Genomic DNA, 25,767 nt, shown 5'->3' with positions numbered 1-25,767 from the left:
GAAACCAATCCTGGTCTTTTTTGGGGTTGAGAGTGTGCTGCTCAGTTTGCTTCCACACAGTTATTTAATCCAGAGCAGAATGTGAATTTAAGAGATCTGTGTATATGTGGATTATCACAGGAACTACCAACCTCCCCCCCCCCCCCCCCTCGCCAAATGGGGAAGGTTGAAAGACAGTTTACACACCCTCTAGATCTTTGAAATCCATATTCTGATCCAGATTAAATACTTCTCTACAACCCTTAGAAGTTTTATTTAATTTTTCCTTTACCTCCTGGCAAAGAGCTGCACCAATGATTGCTTAGAGCTGGTGAAAGCAAGGTAAAATCTGGGCCAACAGGAGTAGTCTTCCTTTTTTCTTCTTGGGCTGGGCTGTGCAGCAGCCTTATTGTTCCTTCGCTGCTTGAACTGCTGTTTGCATTTGTGTTCCTCCTTCCATATTTGCTCCTTCTGTGCCTTGTTTAGATACAGAAGGCAAGAAACTGATCTTTTAACTAGAATTGGGATATTTGATGAATCTTTTTAACATGAAGTTTCAGGGTAGATGCAAGTTGGAGCTTGCATGGAGGGGACACGTCATCAGGACACCCTCTCTTAATCCACTTCAAAATGGATTACAATTGCTGTGTAGATGGGAATCACTATGGCTCCTTCCACACAGCTGGATAAAATCCCACATTGTCTACTTTGTATTGGAATATATGGCAGTGTGGACTCGGATATCCCAGTTCAAAGCAGATATTGTGGGATTTTCTGCCTTGATATTTTGGGTTATATGGCTGGGTGGAAGGGTCTTCAATCATTCTGACCATCTTAAGTTGCTAGTGATGGGGTAAATTGAAAATTATTTTAGGCTATAATTTTGATCGCCCATTGTTGTTGGCTACACTAACTGGGTCTGATGAGGGTTTAATAGTTACTGGAGAAATGTAGGTTTCCCTGTGTTTGCCTTCAACCCACAGTCTTTCAGAAGAACATAGACCTCCACATAGTACTATTAGTAAATGTCACAGCTGGGAGAATCTCAGCCATTGTTTGACAACTGATGGTTTGTCCAAAAGTCAGATTGCGAATTATCTCTCTTCACTTAGAATAATTGCTTTTATTCCAATATTCCCTGCTACAGTGTTAATTGATTACGAGCCCTTCCAGACAAGCCCTCTAACCCAGGATTTAATCCCAGGTTTTCTGCTTTAAACTGTATTATGTGAGTCCACACTGCTAGATAATCTGGGATAAACAGAAAACCTGGGATCAGTTCCTGGGATATAGGGCCTGTTTGAAGGGCCCTAGGATAGTCATTGTGGCCTAACTCTGTTCTAGAGCTGTTTTTGTGTGCTAGCCTTCTATTTTTCATGTTGTCTTTAGTCCTAGGCCCCATCGACACTGCCATTATAATGGCCAGCTCAAATTATGGTAATATAATCCAGTTCAAAGCAGTTAAACTGCATTATATGAGTCTGCACTGATCATATAATGCAGTTTAATCTATGCACACTCTGGACATGAGAACACTATGTGGGGTGCAGAAATCTTTATTTGTTAACTTTATTAGACACTCTGCAATTTGAAATTTATGAAAGAAAGATTACTGTGCATTATTTCTACTTTTTTGAAGTCTAAAGATCTAGAAATGTGGTTTTTAAAAAAGCAGAAAACCACTGAGATTACAAAAGTTACTGAATTGCTTAGCCCAGTGGTTCCCAAACTTTGATCCTTCAGGTGTTTGGGACTTCCATTCTCAAGTGTCCCAACTAACCTAGCCAACAGCTTGGTGTTTTAGGAGTCAAAGTCCAAAACCTCAGGAGGATCAAAGTTTTTGGAAACACTAGCTTAGCCAGTACTGAATTTTGGTGCTGGACTTCTATTTGACGCATCAATTTCTCTTTTCTTTTTAGATATTTCTCTGATGGAAGAAGCTGTCCAAGAGCTGAATTCTTACCTAACATGTGAGAACAGGCGGCTTCAGGAACTGGCTGATTTGCTTCAGGAAAAACACCGCTCCATGTCTCAAGAGGTAAAAGAAAAGGATGTTAAAGAAATCATGCAGTCCAGCTGAGTTCTGGGGCTGAAAATGTGTGCTTGTGTTTTTATTGGACCAAGAAGGTGATAGACGAATATGTATGCAGAATGAGTGCTGTAGCACTTGGGCTGAGAGTGTTCACGTTGAAAGAGTCCTCCCAGCGACTGAGGCCTCCAATTGCTGTCCTGAATGTCTGCCTCAAAATTTTCTTGTTCTTAAAAAGAAGAAATGTGTGGTTCTGAGTAGGGAAGATGTAATGGTGGATGTAAAGCAGATAGAAAATGAAACTTGGACATATCATCAGTGGAGCCTACTGTAATAATCGTAATTCATAGAAATATTTTACATTTCTTTCCTTCTAGGAGTAGAAGACCCGTTTGAGACTAGGTACAAACTGATAGGGAAGGTTCTTATTAAACCTGACGTTTACCAAAAATATAAGGAGCCCCCAGTGGCGTAGCCATCTTTTCTCATTTATTGAGAAAAGAGAGGGATTTATTGAAAGACACTGGTATGGAGAAGTAAGGGAAATTCAGTTGTTAACCAAACCAAAAATCTGTCCTTGCAGAACTCAGTTTGAAATTACTGGCATGCAGTGACCTTAAAGTCTTTGGCTTTAAAAAATGTTGAATCAATGAACAAATATTCAGAATTTGTTCGTTGTTCTATGAGCAATTGTGAAGAATACTTTTAATACACAGTTTGTGTTTTTCTCCCTGTTCTTATTTGGCTGCAGTTCTCCAAATTGCAAGGGAAAGTAGAGGCGGCAGAGTCTCGTGTATCTGTGCTGGAGACCATGATAGATGACTTGCAATGGGACATTGATAAAATCCGTAAGCGGGAACAGCGTCTCAACAGGCACCTGGCAGATGTTTTGGAACGAGTAAGTAAAGCAGCTGTTGGTCTAGGAGTTGGAGCAACGCTGGAAAATGTTGGCACAGTTTTGTCATTGGAAAGCTTGTACGTTTTACTAATGGATCTGAAGTCTGTTTCTTGCACCCCTCCCTAAAAGTGTGTATTAATGAAAATGAAGCCATTCCTTTGAATCATAAAATCATAGAATCATAGAATAGTAGAGTTGGAAGAGACCACATGGGCCATCTAGTCCAACCCCCTGCTAAGAAGCAGGAAATCGCATTCAAAGCACCCCCTTTGAAGGACAATACCATTTTAAAAATGGAAATAATAAAACGCTATAATGTGAGACCTGGTTAGAAGTGAAGAGGAAAACAGCGCAGGTAGAAAAACTTGAAAAAAATAAAATTATCAGCTTAGAAGTAAAATAAAAGCAAGGAAAAAAAGAGAAGAAATGAACCCCGAGAACCATGAAATGGGTGGTGAGAACAGCTCTGGTGAGCCAGGAGTAATAGCATTGCGTATTTTTTGCCTGGTAGACCTGCCATTGGTTTGATCCTTGAAGAACATTTTGCTAAACTCTGTTCTTAAATAGAATCATTACAATTACAAACCAATCAGTTTGTTGTTGTGTGCTTTCAAATTGTGTTCGACTTATGGTGACTCAATCACATGGTTTTCCAAAACTAAGAGTTGTCTGAGGTCACTCAGTGGAGTGGAGATTCAAACCCATTGTAGCCCAATGCTTAAATCATTACACAACACTGGATCAGTACATGTGACAAATCCCACAGGACTGCACAAAAATCACAGATGGTGTGACTGGGTTCTGATGTCAATACTCCGCAGAACATATTTTCCTTTTTTAACATTTATAACTATGCTTTAAAGCGGGCATGTGCAACCCTTCAGGTGTTTTGGACTTCAACTTCCAGAAATCCCAGCCAGTGTACTGGCTGTTAGGAATTGCAGGAGTTGACATCCATAACACAGCCAGAGTTTGCCCATGACTCATCTAAAGTGAGTGCATGATGGCACATTCTTGTACTAACTGTCTGAGTTATCGACAGTGCTGCTGATCAGCCAGCAAACATTTGATCAATTTGCTTAAAATCTGTTTAAGGTGACCTCAAGCCAGATACAGGTTAGATTTCCTTTCCTAATGATTTGTAACATTAGATGGGGAACATACATTCAGTTGGATCTTTCTGCAGCTTTCCGAACCATTGGCCATGATATAATACTTATCAATTCAGTACAGCCAGCCCTTGATATCCACAGATTCTGCAGCCATGGAAACATTCATGACTTGAAAATATTCTTTAAAACAAATTCCAGAAACGAGCTTTGATTTTGCCATTTAATGTAAGGGACACTGTTTTGCTGCACTATTATATATAATAGGACTTGAGTATCTCTGGATATTGATGTATTGGTTTTCTTGTGAGCCGCTTTGAGTCTCTTTTATAGAGAGAAAAGGGAGGATATAGAGGGTCTTGGAACCAAAGGCCAGTGGATACCATAATGTTTCCGTGTTTTCAAGACATTTCTGATTCATATTGACTCTGAAGTTAGCCTATCGTGGAGTTTTCTTGGCAGAATTTATTCAAAGGAAGTTGCCCTTCCCTTCCTTTGGGGCTGAGAAGATATGACTTGCCAAGGACCGATCAGTGAGTTTCCATGGCTGAGCAAGGATTGATACTCTGTTTTCCAGAGTCACATTTCTACTACGAGTTCATTAAAATCTATTAGTTTCCCAGTATCCTTGTCCAACATTCAAACCACTACACTAATATTAATGTAGTACATCAATAAATCAATAACTTGGCACAGATCAGGCTAACAACGTGGAGTGGGTGGTGCCTCTGTCAGATGGGCTTTAGAGTCCTTGGAAAGAACTTTGATGGAATTATTGGCCATTTTGGTTAGGAAATGCTCTAATTGTATTCTGTATAGTGTGCTTCAATAAATCTGTTTGCTTCATCTCAATAAGTGTCCTCTTTGCAGGTGAACTCAAAAGGCTACAAGGTATATGGTGCAGGCAGCAATCTCTATGGCGGGACTATTACCATCAACTCTCGAAAGGTAAACTAGGAGACTGTGGGAACTTGCAAATGAAATCAGAAATAATAGCTGTGAAGATGAATAAAAATGGCAAGGTTTGACTCCAAATTCCTGCTTTTTTGCTGTTTGTAGTTTGAGGAGATGAATGCCGAACTGGAGGAAAATCAGGAGCTGGCCCAAAATCGCTTGAGTGAGTTGGAAAAATTGCGTCAAGATCTAGAGGAGGTGACAACTCAGAATGACAAGTTAAAGGTATACGCCAACAAATGTTTGCCAAATTCTTCAGAATGCTTATTTTGTTGTTCTAGACAAATGTTGGAGATTCACTTAATTTGTGCATCTGGAAAGGATGGTGTTTGTAAGACTTAAGACTTTGTAGGCAATATAGCAAGAGCAGAAAGGATGGAGCCCAGCCATTTTTTTTTGGACATGAAGGCACATGTGCAGATAAATTCATATGTACAAAGCTTAAATGCCTGATCTTGCAAATCAAACGGGGTCAGCACTGGTTAGTACTTCGATGGGAGACTGCCAACGAATACCAGGTACTGTAGGTTAGATTTCAGAGAAGAATATCATCCCTGGGTATTCCTTGCCTAAGAAAACTACGATATTCGTGAGATTGCCATAAATTGACAGGTGACTTGAAGGCATGCCTACACACTCAGGTATTCCAGCAAAGACTACTGGTGGCACTCAACCATAGACAAAATCCCATCTGAGACAACAAACCCCATTGAGGCTTTCTTGCCAGAAAATCACACTTAGCAGGTTGAGTAGATTAGGCCAGTCTAGAGTCTGAGATCACCTTACTAGAAAGGTGCTACACATTTTTTTCTCTGCCAACTCAACACTATCCCTGAAAAGAGCACCTGACTTTCCTGAATGTATAAATATGATGATGATGATGATTTGGGCAGAAAAACAAGAAAACTGATGACAATCTACTACCTATTACACCCACGTAGTGATGTCGACAGGCTTTACATGCCCAGAAAATCAGGAGGCAGAGGGCTTCTGCAAGTGAAACAAACGGTAGAAGAAGAGAAACATGCACTGGCAGATTATGTGAAAGGAAGTCAAAAACCAACATTGATGGAAGTCAATAGTAGAAAATTGCTTAAAGTGCAAAAGACAGAGAGTGAATACCATAAAAATACAATACAGAGCAGAAGAGAAAACTGGCAAAAGAAGGCTCTCAATGGAAAGTTCCTGGAAAAAATTGAGAGCAAAATTGACAAGGAAAAAACATGGATGTGGCTCACAAATGGAACTTTGAAAAAGACCCAGGGGCCTGATTTTTGCAGCCCAAGAACAAGCAATTAGAACAAATGCTGTCAAAGCCAGAATTGAAAAATCAACGACAGATTCCAAATGTAGACTCTGCACGGAAGCAGACAAAACGATGGATCACATACTCAGCTGCTGCAAGAAGATTGCACAAACGGACTGCAATCAGAGGGATAATACTGGTTATTTGCTGAATGTACCTTTGAATTGGAAACACCTGGCTTAGCAACACCTGGCTTAGCTTTAGCAAGGTAGCTGACTCAGGACCAACTTGTACCCCATTAAATTTCTCCCAGCTTCCTTCAGTTGATTTCTGCAAGACTTCAACCAGTGTTTCTTTGTAAAATTGGAAGTTTATTATTTATTTATTTATTTATTTACAGTATTTATATTCCACCCTTCTCACCCCAAAGGGGACTCAGGGCGGATCACAATGTACACATACAAGGCAAACATTCAATGCCATATAATAATAATAATAATAATAATAATAATACTTTATTTATACCCCGCCACCATCTCCCCAACGGGGACTCGGGGCGGCTTACATGGGGCCTTGCCCAGGACAATACAATATAACAAAATATAAAAAACAGCAAATCATACTACAATTAACCAATACAATTGATAAAATATACAGTACAACACAAAATCAAGAAAGCAATCTAACAGGGGCGAATGAAGGGAGAAAGAGGGCAGAAGGAGGTCAGCTAGGCTAGCAGAGAAAAAGCGGAGCAATCAGACCTTGCCCTACGTTCAGCTGTGCTGGAAAGTTCAGGGCTATAAATTAGCAGCAAGGCTAGAGCCCAGTACTGGCTGCAACTATCTTACTTCCAAGAAAGAGCATGAACCCAGCATTGTGTATAGTGTGGAATCTCTGAAAGCGCCTGTTGTTGGTAATTTGTAAGCCTGTTTATCATAGAGACATAGAGAAAGAGACGCAGAGGCAATTTAACCTTCTCCAGCTTTCAGCTTGCTGAGGGTATACTCGATTCCGGCCACAGGGGGAGCAGCTGCTTCATCATCCACTGTGATGCCGACTTCCTCATTCCAAACACTGCTGGACAATTTTTATGGTGTTGTAAATTAGTTAAATTAGCCTCCCCACATAGTGGTACCTAAATTTCTTACTTGATAAATGCAACTATCTTTTGGGTTGCTTAGGTCAACAACAAACAGTTGCATTTTATTAAACCAAGAAAGGGATATACTGCCATTGAACAGCTTCACAAAATGAAGTTGCAAAGAAGTAACCAAAACCTGAACAACTTTCCATTGGAGCTTCCATTGGGCTTGTTGACAACTGCTCTGTTGTTTTTGCAGTGTTGAAGGCCTTACTTAGATTTGCAATACTCTTGTTTAGATTTACAGCACTCTTATGTATTGTAAATGTGTTGGCATGTTCAGATATAATCTCAGGTATCTTTGTTTCTGAAATGCTGCCAACTGATAACGATCCACAGCTCTATTGGTCACCCTCATTTTGCCCACTCCAAGTGTAAAATATTTTGCATGATCATAGCCATGAGTGCACAGTTTAGTCCAACAATTAGAATTTACAGTTAGCTTTGCTTGTGGAGATGGGTGGAATTCAGAATATTCATACGTATCACCCTCCATATCCACAGAGTTAACCATGTTATCCATGTTTTGAAAACATTCAAGGTGGTGCTGAGATTCAGTATCATTTTACTTCTACTGTTCGCCCTCTGTTGTTACAGATTCATTCATCCATAGCTTTAAAATACCTACCTCAAAACAAAATTCAAAAAGCAAACTTCGATTTTGTTATTTTATATAAGTGGCATGATTTTTTTGGTCATTTAATATAGTGGGACTTGAGCATCTATGGATTTTGGTATCCATGAGAGAAGTGAGGGGGCCTGAAACCAAATCTCAGTTGATACAAAGGGCTTATCACTGCAATCTTAGTTCCTTCTCTTTGAGAGCCTGTTTCCTCACAGCTCCCTTTTGTGCTATTATCCAGGTGGACCTGAGACGGGCAGTAGAAGAAGTGGTGAAGGACACCCCTGAATACCGCTGCATGCAGTCCCAGTTCTCCGTTCTCTACAATGAGAGTCTCCAATTGAAATCACAGCTCGATGAAGCCCGTACTCTGCTTCATGGCACCCGAGGTACCCATCAGCGTCAGGTGGAGCTCATTGAGGTAAAATCATATTCCCATTGTTCTGATCACTTTTAACTTTGATCCAGGTGTGTGTTTTATGCATGTCTCAAGGGAACATTGGTACTAGCAGTGCTTGTAATAGTCTGCAGAGAACCTACTTTCCCACCAATGTAGGTAAAGAAGTACAACAATTGGTAACCTTTGTTAGCCGAATGTGTTGGAGTGGGTGGATGGGATAACAGTGAAGGGAGGACTATGGAAACGACCTTGAACTTCTTGGGAAAAAGGTGGAACATAAATGTAACAAAACAATAAAGTATTTCTCCAATTTCGGTAACTGTCACCTACCATGGGAAGGTAACTTCACATTTCCGTGCCAGTATACAAATCTAGGGAGCCTGTGTTGGCGCAGCGGCTTAAACTGCTGAGCTGCTGAACTTGCTGACCAAAAGGTTGGCGGCTCAAATCCAGGGAGCGGAATGAGCTCCCGCTGTTAGCCTCAGCTTCTGCCAGTCTAGCAGTTTGAAAACATACAAAGGTGAGTAGATAAACAGGTACCGCTTCTGCGGAAAGGTAACGACACTCCATGCAGTCAGGCTGGCCACATGACCTTGGAGTTATCTATGGACAACACTGGCTCTTTGGCTTAGAAATGGAGATGAGTATCAACCTCCAGAGTCAGACATGACTTATGACAGGGGAAAAACGTTTTTAAAAATACAAATCTTTCCAGCTCCAGAATGGTTTGAATTCTTTCTGACTCTTTGTGAGTGATAAAAAAAAATCCTTAAATGTTTTTTCTCTGAGTGTATGTGTGTGTGAGAGAGAGATGGAAAGATAGAGGGAGTCCCTTTGTACAATATCTTGGAACTATCTGTAGAATCACATGGTATGGCTCTTTCGGTTAAACCATTTTGGTGCAGATCTGTCTTTCCTGATGCTTCAGCTGAGTCTGTAGAAGCCACAGCTCCATGTCTGAGGATGCGTCTGCACTGTAGAATTAATGCTATTAACTGCTATGGGTCCATGATATGGAATCATGGGAATTGTAATTTTACTAGGTTTTTAGCTTTCTCTGCTGAAGAGTGCTGATGTTTTACAAAGCTACAAAAACCAGAATTTCATAGCATTGAGCCATTGTAGTGGTGTCAAACTGTACTAATTCTACAATGTAGAATCCAATGCATCACTGCCATCTGGTCCAAAGACCACAAGAGGAATGAAACATTAGCTGCTCCTTTTAGTCTTCAGAATGTGTTGAATTTCTGTATGTACATTTACTGCGAAAGAGCACCTGTGTTCTGCTTCAGCCTTTTATCCCATGGTTAAAATTGCCTGCTGCTGTCCTAAACCTTGACATCCAAATAATTCACGGAAAAAAGGCAATCAGTATCCCTGCTACCTCTGTGTTCAATGTTAGTCTGATGTAAATCTTCGTTAATTTGATTTTCACAAGAAATAACATGTAAACTCAATTTTTCTTTTTATTGTGAGAAGTGGTAGAAAATTGCTCAATTATCAAAATCCATTATGTGCATAAAGAGAACAGATTCTCACATGCAGATTTGCATGTGCACAACATTTCTGTGCAGAAAACAGATTTCACTATTTTCTCTTGCCAGAGGGATGAAGTCAGCCTGCATAAGAAATTGCGAACTGAGGTTATCCAGCTGGAAGACACTCTTGCCCAGGTCCGCAAGGAATACGAGATGCTACGGATTGAATTTGAGCAGACACTTGCAGCCAATGAACAAGCAGGTACTTTGTGCCAAGTTCTGTACAGGCAGTTCCTGAGTTACATACATCTAACTTACATCTGACTCTTAGTTACAAACAGGGTGTGAGACAAGAAGAAATGAGAGAAATCTACTCCTAGGAAGGAAAATTCATTCCTAGAAAAGTTATGGAAAAAAGTGACTTCACTGAAGCTTTAGCACCAAACTTTGTTTCTGCAATAAACAAAAAAAAAATCAGAATCCAATTGTTACAGGGACAGAAAGTGTGGTGAAATTTTCTAAATGGGCACAGACAGCAAATGAAACATTACAGTGGACTTAACTCTTCCCTGTGCTATTCAAAACCAAAAGAATACATATATTTGATTGGAGATGCACTTAAAAATGTATGTGTTCTGACTTACATACAAATTCAACTTAAGAACAAACTTACCTATCATGTTTGTAATGCAGGGACTGTCTGTGCTAACCTTTTTTCATACAACACTTGTAAGACTAAACCCATTCCCAAACAATTTGGATTGCAGCAATATTTTTGTCAAGATTGTCCACATCCCCTAAACCTCAGAAGGAGCAGGACATTTTGTGGGGAAGGTTCTTGTAGCCTTAGCCAAAATGTTCTGGCATTTCAACCCTCTGAGCCCTGGTTCCACACCACACTTTTTTTGGTATCATCTCAAACTCTTAACTTCTGGTATGAAGCAGGAATTGCTCTTCAGTGGTTGGACACAATGGGCCATCCACAGTCTGTTGGAGGATGGCAGTTCCTGGGTTCAAATGCACAGAGAAAGGTTTGTGTGGTGTAATGTAGCTGATCTTGTGTGACTGAAAGGATGTCATAAAGAAGAGGGAGCAGGCTTTTCTGCTGTCCTGGAGACTAGGACTCAGAGAAGTGGGTTCAAATTATAGGAAAGGAGTTTCCACTTGAACATTAGGAAGAACTTTCTGACCGTAAGAGCTTTTCAGCAGTGGAACTCTCTGCCATGGATTGCAATGGAGGTTCCTTCTTTGAAGGCTTTTAAACAAACTGGATGGTTATCTACCAGAGGTGCTTTGATTGTGGTTTTCCTGCATGGAAGAATGGAGTTGGACTGAATAGCCTGTGCGGTTTCTTCCAACTCCATGATTCTGTGGTTTTTTAAAAAATAGGTCCCATTAATCGTGAGATGCGGCACCTCATCAGCAGTCTCCAGAACCACAACCACCAGTTGAAAGGGGAAGTGCTGCGGTACAAACGGAAGCTAAGAGAGGCTCAGTCTGACTTGAGCAAGGTAAGGAAGGGGAAGGAATAAAGGGAACATGGAAAAAATGGAAACAGGGCTTGTATTTCGAAGTGTGTATGTTTTGGAAAAAGGTGACAGGTATATTCAAGGAGGTTCTTTTGGTATTGAATAATTGCCATATGTTGGAAGCCGCCCTGAGTCCCTTCAGGGAGATAGGGCAGTCTATAAATAAAAGTTTATTATTATTTATTAAAACTAAAATAATAAAGTAACAGAACAAGAAAGTTCACCAAAGGCCACTTGTTGAAAACCAGTGATTGTGTTAACAGTTAGTAAAAAATCTTCAGTTGGGAGCCAAAATAGTCTACCTGTGGAGCCTTATCATAGTGGGGGGGGGGGTATTCTGCCTTGAGAGACCCCTAAAAGGGGAGACCCTCTCTGTACTGGAGCCATTGCGCTCTCTTACTAAGGCACATCCAGATGGGGACTGTAGTGCAGCTTGGAACCAGTCTCACTGTGCAGAAGGTTAGACTGACAGGTCTGGAACTGATTTGAGGCCAGGGGGGTGATTACATTAACCATAAGACCTGACTTCAAACTGCTCTTCAGGTTTTCCCTTATTTCCAGGAAAGGTGTGCATCAGCGCTCCAGAAGCATAGGAGGTTTTAAAAAAATGGGGGGGGGGGGGAACAGGTGTGGAGATAATCAGTGGGGCTCAATTTGCTCTTTGCTAGTCAGCCATGCTCTTGGAACATTTTTCAGCAGCCCTCTCACTCTCTTGTTCCAAATGTTCCAAGGTGCTCCAGCAAGGGTGTATGTCTGCAATGTGTTCAATATTCTGCAGAGCCTATTTTACCATGGGATATATATCGGGATCTGCTGCAGCACATTACAGGGATTAACTCAGACTTTCCTGCAACTTTCTTTAATGTGCTGTATATACTGTAATCCCCACTGTAGCCCACTTTGGTGGCATGCATTTTGTGGTCACTGCACTTCCGAGATAACTTGGAGCCACAATAATTGGTTAGTATAGATGGGGCCTAAGTTCTAGTAAACAAAGACACCTCCCCATTCCTGAATATAAGGACTGGGATGATTTATAGAGAAGAAACCTGTCTCTTAGATGGCTTGGTCCTGAACTGTACAGAGCAAGAGGCAAAGAAACTGTGGCCTGCATTCTGCATGTGGCCTCCAACGCCATTTTAAATCCTCAAGGGCCCAGAAGGCAAAAAAGTTTGATTTCCTTTTTTTTGGTAATAATGTTCAACTTAGGTGGCTTAGGGAGAGTATTGCAAAGAAATGTTTTCTTTCTTTCTTTCTTTCTTTTTTAAAGGAAGTCTATCCAATACAGTGGTTCCCAACCTGTGGGTCCCCAGATGTTTTGGCCTTCAACTCCCAGAAGTCCTAACAGATGGTAAACTGGCTGGGATTTCTGGGAGTTGTAGGCCAAAACACCTGGGGACCTACAGGAGAACCACTTTTTGTGTCAGGAACGACTTGAGAAACTGCAAGTTGCTTCTGGTGTGAGAGAATTGGCTGTCCGCAAGGACATTGCTCAGGGTACACCCAGATGTTTTTGATGTTTTTACCATCCTTGTGGGAGCTTCTCTCATGTCCCCGGATGGAGCTGACATAGGGAGCTCATCTGCGCTCTCCTCGGGTTAGATTTGAACTGGCTATCTTCTGGTCAGCAACTCAACTTTCAAGTCATCAGTCCTGCCAACACAAGGGTTTAACTCACTGCACCACCGAGGGCTCCTTGACTACTACTGATCTAGTAGAAATTTGTGGCTTAAGCAAATTTAAATTTATAATGAGGTTTGGCCCTCAAGGTCCAATGGATAGTCAACACTGCTGTCCACCAGCCTCTGAGAGCATTAGAAAACAAATCAATACCTTAAACCTGACTCAGCATCTTTTTGCTTGATACCTCTAGACTTTATAATAATTTATATTAAGGAATTGTGGGTTTTTCTGGAAAAAAATTCTAATCAGGGTAACCAGAGCATTTTTAGTGCAGCAAATATTTTATTTTATGCCAAAACCATTATGTATTTGTGGTTAAGAATACTATGAGTAGACAATGAATATGATGAGACTACACTGAAGGTGTTTGAAGAATATTGGTAATGTTTTGGGGTGTTTGATGTATTTACATTGATAGTGTATGGAGTGAGAGGGTGCACATAAAAAGCAATGTTGCATGGAAATGAAGTGTGCATAAATTTGAGCTCTAATGGAAACTAAATGTAAGCAAACTATTGTAAAGTTGAAACAATAAAAATATTGTAAAAAAAGTCTATGGAGTGATTGTAGATTTGTTGACTATATAATGAATAAAAATGATTTAAAAAAGGAAACAGGACATTTCATGTTTTTTCAGAAAATGTACACTTGGATTTTAAAAGCATGCTTCTTGGAATTTAGTAGCAGAGGCTGTAAAAATCAGTCAAGCCAAAAAACAATAGAAGTCAATTAAAAATCCTTGTGGAAAAGCATCTGACAAATATTAGATGTTTTGTGCTAATCCTTTCCAGACCCGTTCCCGTAGTGGGAGTGCGCTTCTCCACTCTCAGTCAAGTACTGAAGAGGCCAAAGAAGAGCCTCCTGAAATCAAACAGGAACCGGACGATCCTTCCTCGCATCCTGTAGCCTCCAAGGGACCTTTTGAAGATGCCTCTGAAACCAAGGCGAGGCGGGATGAAGAGGAGCGGGAGCGCGAAAGACGGGAAAAAGAGAGGGAGCGTGAAAAGGAGAAAGAGAAGGAAAAGGAGCGAGAGCGAGAGAAAGAGAAGGAAAAGGAAAGAGAGCGAGAGAAGCAAAAGCAGAAGGAATCTGAGAAGGAGAGGGAATCGGGCAAAGAGAAGGACAAAGGAAAGCATGACGATGGAAGGAAAAAGGAAGCAGAACTGGTCAAGCAGTTGAAGGCTGATCTTAAGTAAGATAATTGTATTCCCTTTGGAGTAGTAATGTCCTGTTCCTGTGACAAAAAATAATACCACAGGCTAACACACATATTGGTGTCCTATTGGACGTTAGCTCTGTTTCTGGGTATATTTGACTTGATGATTAAAAAAAAATGGCACTAGTTTTCCCTTATCAGCTCTAGTTTTTGAGATACAGAACAAATGCAAAACACCAGTCGCCATCTACTTGCCTATAGAAAAGCATGATAACCGTATCTAAGAAACTAGAGCTGATGCGGTCTATCCAATGCAATTTTCTGAGTCAGCGCCCTAAATAATCCTAGCAACAGGCCTAAAAATCAAAGACATCAAGGAATTGTTTTTGTTGGGCTGTGCTATATTTGGGCCTTTGATCTTGAAAAATTATCAGTATATTGTGAGCATTATTCAGAATTATATACTTGAATTAGCCAGGAGGACTGGGTTCGTTTATCTGTAAAGGAGATGGTTCTTTGTCTAAGTTGGATCCCAAACATCAAAGACCTGAAAGATCAAAACTCATATCATGATGGACTTGGAAATGAAGTTGGTGTTTGTGAAGATTATAAAACATTGGTAGGATGGGCTTTTATCACTCACCCTATGCCAGGGTGCATTAATGCAGTTTGACACTACTTTAACTGCCACAGCTCAATACTGTAGTTTTACAAGATCTTTACCTTTCTCTGCCAAAACGTTCTAGTGCATCACCAAACTACAAATCCATTGCATTGAGCAGTGGCAGTTAAAGCATTCATTCTACAGTGTAGATATACCTCTAGGTAGCAATCTTGTAGTTCTAGTCTAAGTTAACAAATTGTTAACAAGTTAATACTTCTGGAACATGGCCACACAGCCCGAAAGACATACAACAACCCTGTGATCCCGGCCATGAAAGCCTTCGACAACACATTGTTAACAAGTTGTAATGCTGGAGAAAAAAAAAACCATCAATAACCAGGTTCACATATGATGTGATGGTGAACTAGGATGTTGCTTCTTGTATTCTGTCTTGGGCTTGTAGCATCCCCAGATATTAACTATTATTTGTTAGCCAGCTTCAAGATTCAATGGGGAGGCATAGCTGCTCATCTTGAGAACAGAGAAAGATGCATTTAACTATGTTGTGGCCTGCCTCAAGCCAAAAGGAGAGATGGGTAATAAAAAATAGGGTGAAGATGAGGTTCGTGACATGTGAAAGCAGACAGTTTTTGTTAGCCGGTTTTGAGGATGGAGACTTGGTGCTTCTTCTTTTTCCCTGGGAACAATAACCCTCTCATTTGTTGAAATTTTCAGTGAGGGAGAAATATTTCCCCTTGATAATCCTGTTCTGATCACAAGAGAGCAGTATTGATCTGTGTAGCTTCAGTGATACATAATATAGAAGTTTCTGGTTCTCTCCCTGTTGTCCCTTATGATGTTTCAAGATACAATGCTGATAACATGTTTCAGCTGTAAGGTGGTAGGAGAATAGTTGCGGATTTGGATGGTATCCTATTTTGTCTTTTGAAACATGTCTTGTCTTTCACCCCACTTAGGAAGGCTCAAGAAAGCCAGAAAGAAATGAAGTTGCTTTTGGATATGTACCGCTCTGCTCCCAAAGAGCAAAGAGATAAAGTTCAACTGATGGCAGCTGAAAAGAAGGCCAAAGCTGAGGTATCCATGATTGCTGTGGTGTATTCTGTGCATTATATTATTTATATTGTCTCTGCCAGATATAGGAACAAAGAAATATAGGAAGATGCCTTAGACCAGTAGTGGTGAACCTATGGCACGCATGCCAGGGGAGGGCACTCAGAACCGCCTTACTTCAGGGCTTTCCTCCCTTCATCTCTTTCCCAGCCTTCCCTCCAGATAAATCCCCAGTTGGAGTTTGGGTAGGCACCAGAGAAAGGGTAAATATCTTGCAAAATTACAACTCCTAGGACTTATCCCTAGCTTTGAGCCATGGCAGTTCAAGAGGTACCAGGCTGCATTCATTCTGCTGGAGACCCTTTCATCCCTGCTGTGTAGGCGCTGTCCTTTTAAGCATCCTGCTGGAGAAGGAGGTGGGAATACTGCTATAGGAAGCACTGAGGAAGAAAATACAGTAATGCCAAACTGCATTCATTTGACAATGTAGATGCACCCTCATACTCCTGCTTTTCTCTTCACCTCAGCTCCTAGTGGGGGTTAGCTTGGGATCCCAAGGGGCCATGCAGTCCAACCTCCTTTTGTGTTCAGGCAAAGCACAATCATAGTATCCTAGAGTTGGAAGAGATCCCAAGGGACCATCCAGTCCACCGCTTTTTGCCATGCAGGAAAAGCACAATCAAAGTACCCCAAACAGATGGCCACCTGGCCTTTGTGATAATAGTAATAGTAATAATAATAATAGTGGTCCCAGTGGTGATCGGCACACTGAGTGGAGTGCCTAAAGATCTTGGTCAGCACTTAAAACCAATCGGTGCTGGCAAAATTACCATCTGTCACCTGCAAAAGGCCACCCTACTCAGATCTGCACACATTATTCGCCGATACATCACATAGTATGTAGAAAAGAAAGTGTCCAGTATGTGATCCAGTACAACAGCCAGCACAGTGATCTGCTTTGCTGTGCACTGATTTTGTTGTGTATCTAATAATAATAACAACAACAATAATAATAATAATAATAATAATAATAATAATAATAATAATAAGCAGCAACCCCAGTTACCATGCATTCCCTTCCACCATGCAGGAAAAGCACAATCAAATCTCCCCAAACAGATGGCCACCATCCTTTGTGTAATAATACCAACAACTACAATAGCAGTATGAGTTGTTTTTTTTGTAAATTAAAACCTCAGTATTCAGGCTAAATTGCAGTGTTGGCACTTTGCAATAAACAAGTGGGTTTTGGATTGCAGTTTGGGCACTCCGTCTCTAAAAGATTCGCCATCACTACCTTAAACCTTTCTAGAAGAAGTTTGTGAATTCTGCCTGGCAGTCATTTTTCAAGATTTTAAGGAAATTATTTCTTAGACACAGTTGGAGATCCCTAGTGGTCTTCCTTCCAAATTCTAATGAGGCCCAACCCTGCCTAACTTTTGAAGTCAGATTGAGATTGGCTGTGTTTGAGAGTAGTATAGTGAGATGAAAGAAATTTAGAAATGCCTTTGATTGGTGTAAAGATCTAATTTTTCCCTTTAGTGAAACACAAAAAACTTCTGTGGAGAATAGAATTTTGTTGAGTACTATGTTAAACTTGTCCCTTTTTATTTGACCCACAGTTATAACTTCCTAACTGTGAGAGCTGTAAAGCAATGGAACTCTCTGAGTTTGGTGGAGGCTCCGGATGGCCATCTGTTGGGGGTGCTTTGAATGCAGTTTTCCTGCTTCTTGGCAGGGGGTTGGACTGGATGGCCCACAAGGTCTCTTCCAACTCTATGACTGAAGACCCAGAATTTAGTTCCTTGAAATCGTAAATTTTCCAAATGGAAGGATTTGTAGGGAAATTCTGTTGAACCCCTTTAGTAAATCACTACTTTTTAAAAGAAGGGTGGTTGGTTTCTAATTCAGTTTCTTCAGTTGTAAATTCATTCTCTTTTTTGCACAATTAATTCTCCTCACCACAGTTGGAAGAGTTAAGGCAACGAGTAAGAGATCTTGAGGACAAGGAGAAGAAAGAAAGCAAAAAAATGGCTGATGAGGATGCCCTACGGAAAATCCGGGCAGTGGAGGAGCAGATAGAATACTTACAGAAGAAACTAGCCATGGCTAAGCAGGTGAGAAGCATCTATAAGAAAGCTTACATGTAAGTTATGCATATAAATCTAAAGATTTCAAAGTGATATACATTCAACAATTATAAAGAAATAAATCTATTTTAGCTTGTGCATTTTAACTATAACCTTGTGTATCTTGTATTTATTAGTGGTTTATCTCTCTGTTTTAACGATGTACCCCTCCTTGAGCTACAAGGAGAAGTGCAAGGAGAAGCGGGAAATAAATGTAATAATAATAATAATAATAATAATAATAATAATAATAATAATAATAATAATAATCTGCTGCAAGAAGATCACACAGACAGATTACAAGCAGAGACATAACACCGTTGCTCAGATGATTAATTGGAACTTGTGCCACAAATACCCTGCCTGTGACAAAGAACTGGTGGGATCACAAGCTGGAAAAAGTTACAGAGAATGAACATGTCAAGCTACTCTGGGACTTCCGAATTCAGACAGACAGAGTTTTGGAGCACAATACTACTGACCTCATGATCATGTAAAAAAACAAAGTATGGATTGTTGATGTTGCAATCCCAGGTGACAGCAGGATTGAGGAGAAACAACTGGAAAAGCTAACACGATATGAGGATTTAAAGATTGAATTGCAAAGACTCCTTGTGTTTCAAATAATAATAATAATAATAATAATAATAATAATAATAATAATAATAATAATAATGATTAAAATTGTAAAATCAATACAAGAACACTAACTATACAATATGTGGTAAACTTGAAGGCTAGAGAAATGTGTTGCATTTTCAACTGCATAAAAATAAAGTTTGCAGCCTATTTGTTAATTGGAGCAATCACGTTCCACAAAGTAGGTGCTACTATAGTAAATACAATGTGTTTATGTTTAATTGATATATTTTGTTTGCAAAGGCTTCAGGAGAAACATGCATATATAGAAACATATTTATAGATCTATAGGGCTTGCAAAGGCCTGTGAACATTTCCAAGGGAACAAAAATGTGCATATAAAGTCAATACATTTAGATAACACAAAAAAGCCAGGAAATTGGGTGGGTCTGAAAGACAGCTATACAGACAAGGAGGACATGAAATATCTCCTTTCCCTCCTTCCCTCCCTTTTGACCAGAAAAGAAAACACACTGTTATGGGAGGGGAGGAGGGGAGAGAAATATATCATATATTGCAAGCAATGGCCTCCAGGCTCCGCTGCCTGACCTTGACTCCGTTATAAGCCGAGGGAGGCTTTTTCAGCTCAAAAAAAGTGCTGGAAAACTCGGCTTATCTTCGAGTATATACAGCAATCCATCTTTCATCCTACCTAAACAACTTTAACCTGTATCTTACACAAGTTCTGTCAGTAAATATATATTTTTAAAATTTTACATCTTTGTTTGGATTTTTGTTTTGTTTTGTCTGACCCTTTTCTTAGTGCATGACAAGAACGGGGAAGTGAAGGGGAACTAGATTCTATCTCTATAACTTTTTTTCTCTTCTCAGCTTGCAGCTCAACACCACTCTCTCTGTTATTTAAGCCAGGGATCACACAGTCTTGCATTTTTAGGGGTGCTTTAATTCAAACAGATTAAGGTAATCCCTGGTGTAACAGCCAGCTATAATTCCCAACATTTACAGGAAGAAGAAGCACTCCTTTCCGAAATGGATGTGACGGGCCAAGCCTTTGAGGACATGCAAGAGCAGAATATTCGCCTGATGCAGCAGCTGAGAGAGAAGGATGATGCCAACTTCAAGCTCATGTCAGAACGCATCAAATCCAACCAGATCCACAAACTTCTAAAGGAGGAGAAGGAGGAGTTGGCAGACCAGGTCCTTACCTTGAAGACGCAGGTGAGCAAGAAGAGAAGGATGGGTTGCTTACCTGTAACCATATTTCTTTGAATGGTCATTTGTGAAATCTGCACATATGGAGTCTCCTGCGCCCATATGTGCAATTTCACAGAGACCACGAAGAAGGATGGATTTCTTGCCTGTAACCATGTTTCTTCGAGTAGTCATCTCTGAAATCTGCACATTTTGGCAGAAGTCCTGCCCACTTTCCCCTTGATGATATATAGCCAATGGGAGGGGTTGCCGTCTCAGTTCCCTCTTTCCGCCGCACTTGTAGCAGTTAGGAACTTCTCTCTGGAAGCTAACTGTGTTGGTGCAGGCAACCTCATATGTGTAATTTCCATGACTACGAAGAAGAAAGAACTGATTCTCGGGATGGCAGGGAGGAGCAATCCACTATGATTTTCCCATTTTCAAGTTAAGTGGTTTTCGTTCTCTATGTTTTGTTTCTTTCAGGTGGATGCCCAGTTACAAGTTGTACGCAAACTGGAAGAAAAGGAACACCTCCTTCAGAGCAACATTGGCACTGGAGAAAAGGAGTTGGGCTTGCGGACCCAGGCCCTAGAGATGAACAAACGTAAGGTAAGCATAGGCATTGGCCATAGTACCTCCGTTTTTGTTTGTAGCTCTACATCTCAACCCGGGGCACCTTCTCTCAGCTGTAATCTATTTTACAAGGTTGGTGTGATAATAAAATGAAGAAGGGGGAGGTTACTATATGCAGTGCCTTGAGCTTATTGGAGCAAAAGTATAGTTTTTTTAAAAAAAAAGAAAAAGAAAGTAACAATAACAGAAATCATAATCATCATCATTGTTATTTATACCCTGCTGTTTCTCTCCAAAAAAGAGACCCAAAGCAGTTTCCAATAAAACCAATACAATACAATTTAAACTCAAAAACATTTAAATATTAAAATAAAATTAAATGTTAACACTATTCAAATGAATTTAAAATTCTTCAAACCAATTAAAAACCTATTCATAGCTCAAGCCACAGTACCCCTGATTTGATCTTGAAAAATATGACTTGATCTTGAAAATGAAAAGTGGCTTTCTTTTAAAAGTTTATCCCTTATCTTTCCTACAAGTTATAAGGATACCACGAATAATATGAAGACAAAACAAGGAAACATCATAACCACACAATGTCATGAAACCAGCAGTGGGTAACATGTAATGTCAATAAACGAAACGAGAAGGGGGAATACAGAGCAGGGGAATGTTTGTTCTAAAACTGAAAGCAGATTTCACTCAAAGGGTGGATGGTGCTTGTAGCTGAAAAGATGGGTAGAAAGATACACACAAAGGCTTCTTTTCTCTCTGTTGCAGTGGCTCTGTGAGTCCTTTTGAACATTCGTTTCATCCTTAATAGGGAGGGATGGTTAATTTATTTGATCTTCCTCCAGGGGGAAACACTGAGAAAGCCCACATTATTCTGTAATTAGGACACGAAACCAGATTGCAAACCCTCTGGAGTGTGTAGATGTGTAGAAAAGGGAGAAAAAACACTGGTGACACGAGCAGTTTGATGCAGACCAGAAAAGGCAGTGGATGCAAGGAAATACTGAACTTCAAAAGGAGTAATGAGGAAAGCAACCAGATGAAAATAATTTAAGTTGGCTGAGACCTTCTGGGATGGATCAGCCATGAGAAGAAATGGAAAGCCAGAATGAGTTGAGTAGGAGATCAAGAGAGGAAGGGAAATGGTTGCTGTTGGAGATGTTCTTGCAAGTTGTGAAGGAGTTCCTTGCTCAAGAAATATCATGAGTGTAACAGGCTGGATTTGACCCGTTTTGCCCTAAACAAAATTGTAGTGTGGTGATTGGCTCCCAAGTGCAGCAACAATTGATCATGTCCCAGAGGGTGTACATATATAGAATCATATGGGCCATCCAGATCTGCCATTCAGGAAAAGCAGAATCAAAGCCCCCTCGACAGATGGCCATCCATGATTCCATAACATCGAGCCATGGCAGTTATAGTGATGCCAAACTGTGTTATTTCTACAGTGTAGATGCAGTGTTGGGTTTTCCAATCATGGCTCTTGAAATGTCATGATGCAACAACCCCTATGTGTCCTGACCAATGCCTGCTATGGGCTAATAGGAGCTGCAATCTGATAACATTTTGGTAAGAGTGGGGACTACTGAGAGTGAATGCAGAGAAATTGTTGTTGTTACTGTTATTATTATGTTTGTTAATACCCCACATTTTTCTCCACAAAGGAGACTCAAAGAAGCTCTTGAATCCTTGCTTCTGGCTATTTCTGCATACAGTGTATATCTCACTGTATGATTTCTTGGGATGCATTCTTTTCCCAATATTATGATCATCCGTTTTGTCTTCTTTTGGTCTCCAACCTAGTTCAGCCAGCCTTGGACATTCAGCAGTTTAGCCAAACTACTCTACAAACCCATAAACTGGATGTGAAGGTCCTTTGGACCTACAACAAAATGAATATTTGAGGAAATCATTGGAGAGTACACAGCTCATATGTGTCTACTTCTCTGTGTAAGCCTGATTTTTATTAAAGTTATTAAAGAGATTTGTTCTTCCCTTCCTCCCCGTTCAAACTGCTTCCCTGGAGACGTTTACAAAAATTTAACATTAAAACCAAAAATATTAAACTACTAGCATTAAAGGTTGGTTTATAAAAACCAATTAACAGAGGTAATAATAATAAAAACAATAAAGTGAAAAAATGGGCAGAGAATTGAAAAGCTCAGGTAATGGAGAAAAGAGTCTAAAAGAGTCTCTGCTTGGCATAGAAACAATATCAAGATAAGGAGCAGACAGTTCTCCTTGGGGAAGAGTTTTTCACAAGAGGCTTATCTGGCATTGGCTGGGGTATTTATTTGATAGCTTCCAGGTCATGGTGCTTGTGGGGAAGAGATAAAGCTTGAAACATGGTCAGGCTCTTGATGAACGTGTTTTTTGTACACAAGTGTGTAACTGGTTCCTTTCACTTTTATTTGTGATTCTTTCTGTTTATGGCTTGACCTGCATATGCAAAAGCAGAGCTTGGTAGTCATGGGAACTGGGTTTGCATCAGATCCTAGAATCAGAATTATAGCAGTTGGAAGAAACTTTTAAGGGCCATTCAGTTTAACCTCCTGCCGTGTAGGAATGCACAGGCAAAGCACTCCTCATCCAGCCGCTGTTTAAACACCTCCACAGAAAGAGAAGCATATTCCATTGTTGAACAGCTCTTATTATCAGAAAGGAGCCCCCGGTGGCACAGTGGGTTAAACCCTTGTGGGGGCAGGACTGTTTGAATCTGGGGTGTGAGGTAAGCTCCCCTCTGTCCGCTCTAGCTCCCCATGCGGGGACATAAAAGAAGCCTCCTACAGAATGGTAAAACATCAAACATCTGGGCGTCCCCAAGTCAACGTCCTTGCAGACAGCCAGTTCTCTTACACAAGAAGCGACTTGCAGTTTCTCAAGTCTCTCCACACACACACACACACACACACACAATTATCAGGAAGTTCTTGCTAATATTCAGGTGAAATCTCATTCTATAGTTTGAATCCATTGTTCTATATGAATCTCTTTTTTTAAAAAAGTATTCAATTTTAAGACACATATACACAATTTACAATTCCCACCACCAGCATGAGGACAGTTTGAATCCATTGTTCTGGATCAGTCTCTGTAGCTTGTTCCCTCTTCAAAATGACATAGGAGTAACATGACATTTTTGAAATTTCACAGTGTAAAGTAAAAATGGAAGAGTGGGATATTAGAAATTGTATCCAAAATTACCAAACAACACTTTGTTGGTATACTTGATGCCATCTGACAGCCCTTCACTTTGTGTCTCCTTGTGGCCTCTTTGAGTCTCCTTATGGAGAGAAAAGGTGGATATAAATAAACATAATAATCATAGAATATTATAGTTGGAAAGAGACCACATGGGCTATCTAGTCCAACACCATTCTGCCATGAAAGGAAAACACAATCAAAGTATCCCTGGCTTCTGTTTAAAGGTTTCCATGGAAGGAGCTTCCACCACACTCCAAGACTCCAAGAGAGTTCCACTGTTGAACAGCTTGTATGGCTAGGAAGTTCTTCCAAATGTTCTCCTAATCTCCTTTCCTGTAATTTGAACCCACTGCTCCTAGCCCTAGTTTCAAGGGCAGCAGAAAACAAGTCTTCTCCCTCTTCCTTATGACACCCTTTCACATATTTATACATGGCTATCATGTCTCCTCTCAAACTTCTTTTCTTCAGGCTTCTCTAAGATGCTCCTCATAAGGATTCATGGTCTCCAGACCTATGATCATTTTAGTCGTCCTCCTCTGGACACCTTCAAGCTTATCAATATCTCCTTTGAACTGTGGTGTCCAGAATTGGACATAGTATTCCAGGTGAGGTCTAACCAAAGCAGAATACAAAGGCACCATGACTTCCCCCGATCTAGACACTATACTCCTTTTAATGCGGCCCAAAATCCCATTGGCCTTTTTAGCTGCCGCATCACACTGTTGGCTCATATTCAACTTGTTCAATGAAGACTCCAAGGTCTTTCTTACATGGACTGTTGTCGAGCCAGGCATCACCCATTTTGTATCTTTGGATTTCATTTTTTTCTACCTAAGTGTAGTATCTTACATTTATCCTTGGTTGAAATTCATTTTGTTGGTTTTGGCCCAGCTCTCTAATTTGTTAAGGTCATTTAGAATTCTGATCCTGTCCTCTGGAGTATTAGCTATCTCTCCTAATTTGGTGTAATCTGCAAACTTGATAAACACACCCTCTAAACCTTCATCCAAGTCATTAATAAAGATGTTGAACAGAACTGGGCCCTGCAACACTCCACTAGTCCATGTTGAGTTTTAATAATCACAGCTTTCCTTTCTAAGTGATTACAGACTGCCTCCTTAATGATCTGCTCCAGAATCTTTCCTGATATTGATGTCAGGCTGACTGGACAGTAATTGTTTGGGTCCTCTTTTTTCCCTTCTTGAAGATAGGGACAACATTTGCTTTCCCCTAGTTTGCTGGGACTTCTCCTGTTCTCCAAAAATTCTCAAAGATTATTGCCAGTGGTTCTGAAATTACTTCTGCTAACAACAACAACAACAACAACAATTTTATGCCTCCTCTTTGAAGATTTCCCCCAAGTAGTCTTAAATGTTTGACCAAGATTTGTGACCTGAGTAATCTTTGAATTTCTGGATATCCGTTGCTGAAAAACTGGTATTTTTTACTCTGCTTTTCAGGCTATGGATGCAGCTCAGCTTGCCGATGATCTTCGGGCCCAGTTAGAGCTGGCACAGAAGAAGCTACATGACTTCCAAGAGGAGATTGTGGAGAACAGCGTGACCAAAGAGAAGGATATGTTCAACTTCAAACGAGCCCAGGTAACTGGCATGTGGCTGCTTTTCTGGCTGGGCTCTTTGCTAACAGTTATGTGTGTTTGAGTAACTCACATGTCTCATGTCTTTTGTCATCATGAGGCATGTTTGCCTTCGTGATATGGCTCATTTCCATCTGTCTCCCCTTTTTTGCTTTCTTCCATGGAAGATACTGGTTGTGAATACCCATGTGAAAACTGTCTTGCAGATCACAGCTCTACCTTTATCTAGCATTTGGTTTCTAGTGGCATCCTACTAGGAAGATAATAAACTTGGGAACCTCCCTGCTTTATTTGTCTCCAACATCTGGATAATCAAATCTGTAACTGCATGCAAAGATTGCATCTCAGTAGCAGCTATACAAATAGTTATCCCCCAGAAATTTATTTAATTGAAAGATTAGCAGTGTGGCAGATGTTTTGGATTACAATCCACATCATATCCAATCATTGGCCGTCCTGACTGGTGCTGATGAGAGTTGTAGTTCAAATCATCTTGTATACCCCTCAGTCCCATTTTTCAGGCATCTCCTATAGCAGACTGGCGGTCATGCTCCCAGTG

The 25,767-nt window shown here is 40.4% G+C and overlaps 1 protein-coding gene across 2 annotated transcripts in view; it reads left to right on the top strand.

The window, feature by feature from the left end:
* rnf20 (ring finger protein 20) overlaps positions 1-25,767 on the top strand; it is a 32,430-nt gene that overhangs the window by 4,753 nt on the left and 1,910 nt on the right. Inside the window, exons 6-18 of one of the 2 annotated variants that reach the window (XM_003216625.4) lie at positions 1,899-2,017; positions 2,760-2,906; positions 4,886-4,963; positions 5,075-5,194; positions 8,220-8,399; positions 9,983-10,118; positions 11,246-11,367; positions 13,860-14,260; positions 15,806-15,923; positions 17,867-18,016; positions 19,634-19,846; positions 20,303-20,428; positions 25,072-25,212. In XM_003216625.4, the coding sequence (XP_003216673.1) occupies positions 1,899-2,017; positions 2,760-2,906; positions 4,886-4,963; positions 5,075-5,194; positions 8,220-8,399; positions 9,983-10,118; positions 11,246-11,367; positions 13,860-14,260; positions 15,806-15,923; positions 17,867-18,016; positions 19,634-19,846; positions 20,303-20,428; positions 25,072-25,212 (2,051 nt within the window). Of the gene's footprint in view, positions 1-1,898; positions 2,018-2,759; positions 2,907-4,885; positions 4,964-5,074; positions 5,195-8,219; positions 8,400-9,982; positions 10,119-11,245; positions 11,368-13,835; positions 14,261-15,805; positions 15,924-17,866; positions 18,017-19,633; positions 19,847-20,302; positions 20,429-25,071; positions 25,213-25,767 lie in introns of both variants that reach the window. The other variant, XM_008103508.3, reaches the window with a different exon arrangement.

The sequence above is a fragment of the Anolis carolinensis genome, chromosome 2, assembly GCF_035594765.1.
Source record: "Anolis carolinensis isolate JA03-04 chromosome 2, rAnoCar3.1.pri, whole genome shotgun sequence".
Lineage (NCBI taxonomy): Eukaryota > Metazoa > Chordata > Lepidosauria > Squamata > Dactyloidae > Anolis > Anolis carolinensis.
The sequence above is the reverse complement of the archived record's forward strand: the minus strand, read 5'-3'. Positions and strand labels throughout refer to the sequence as shown.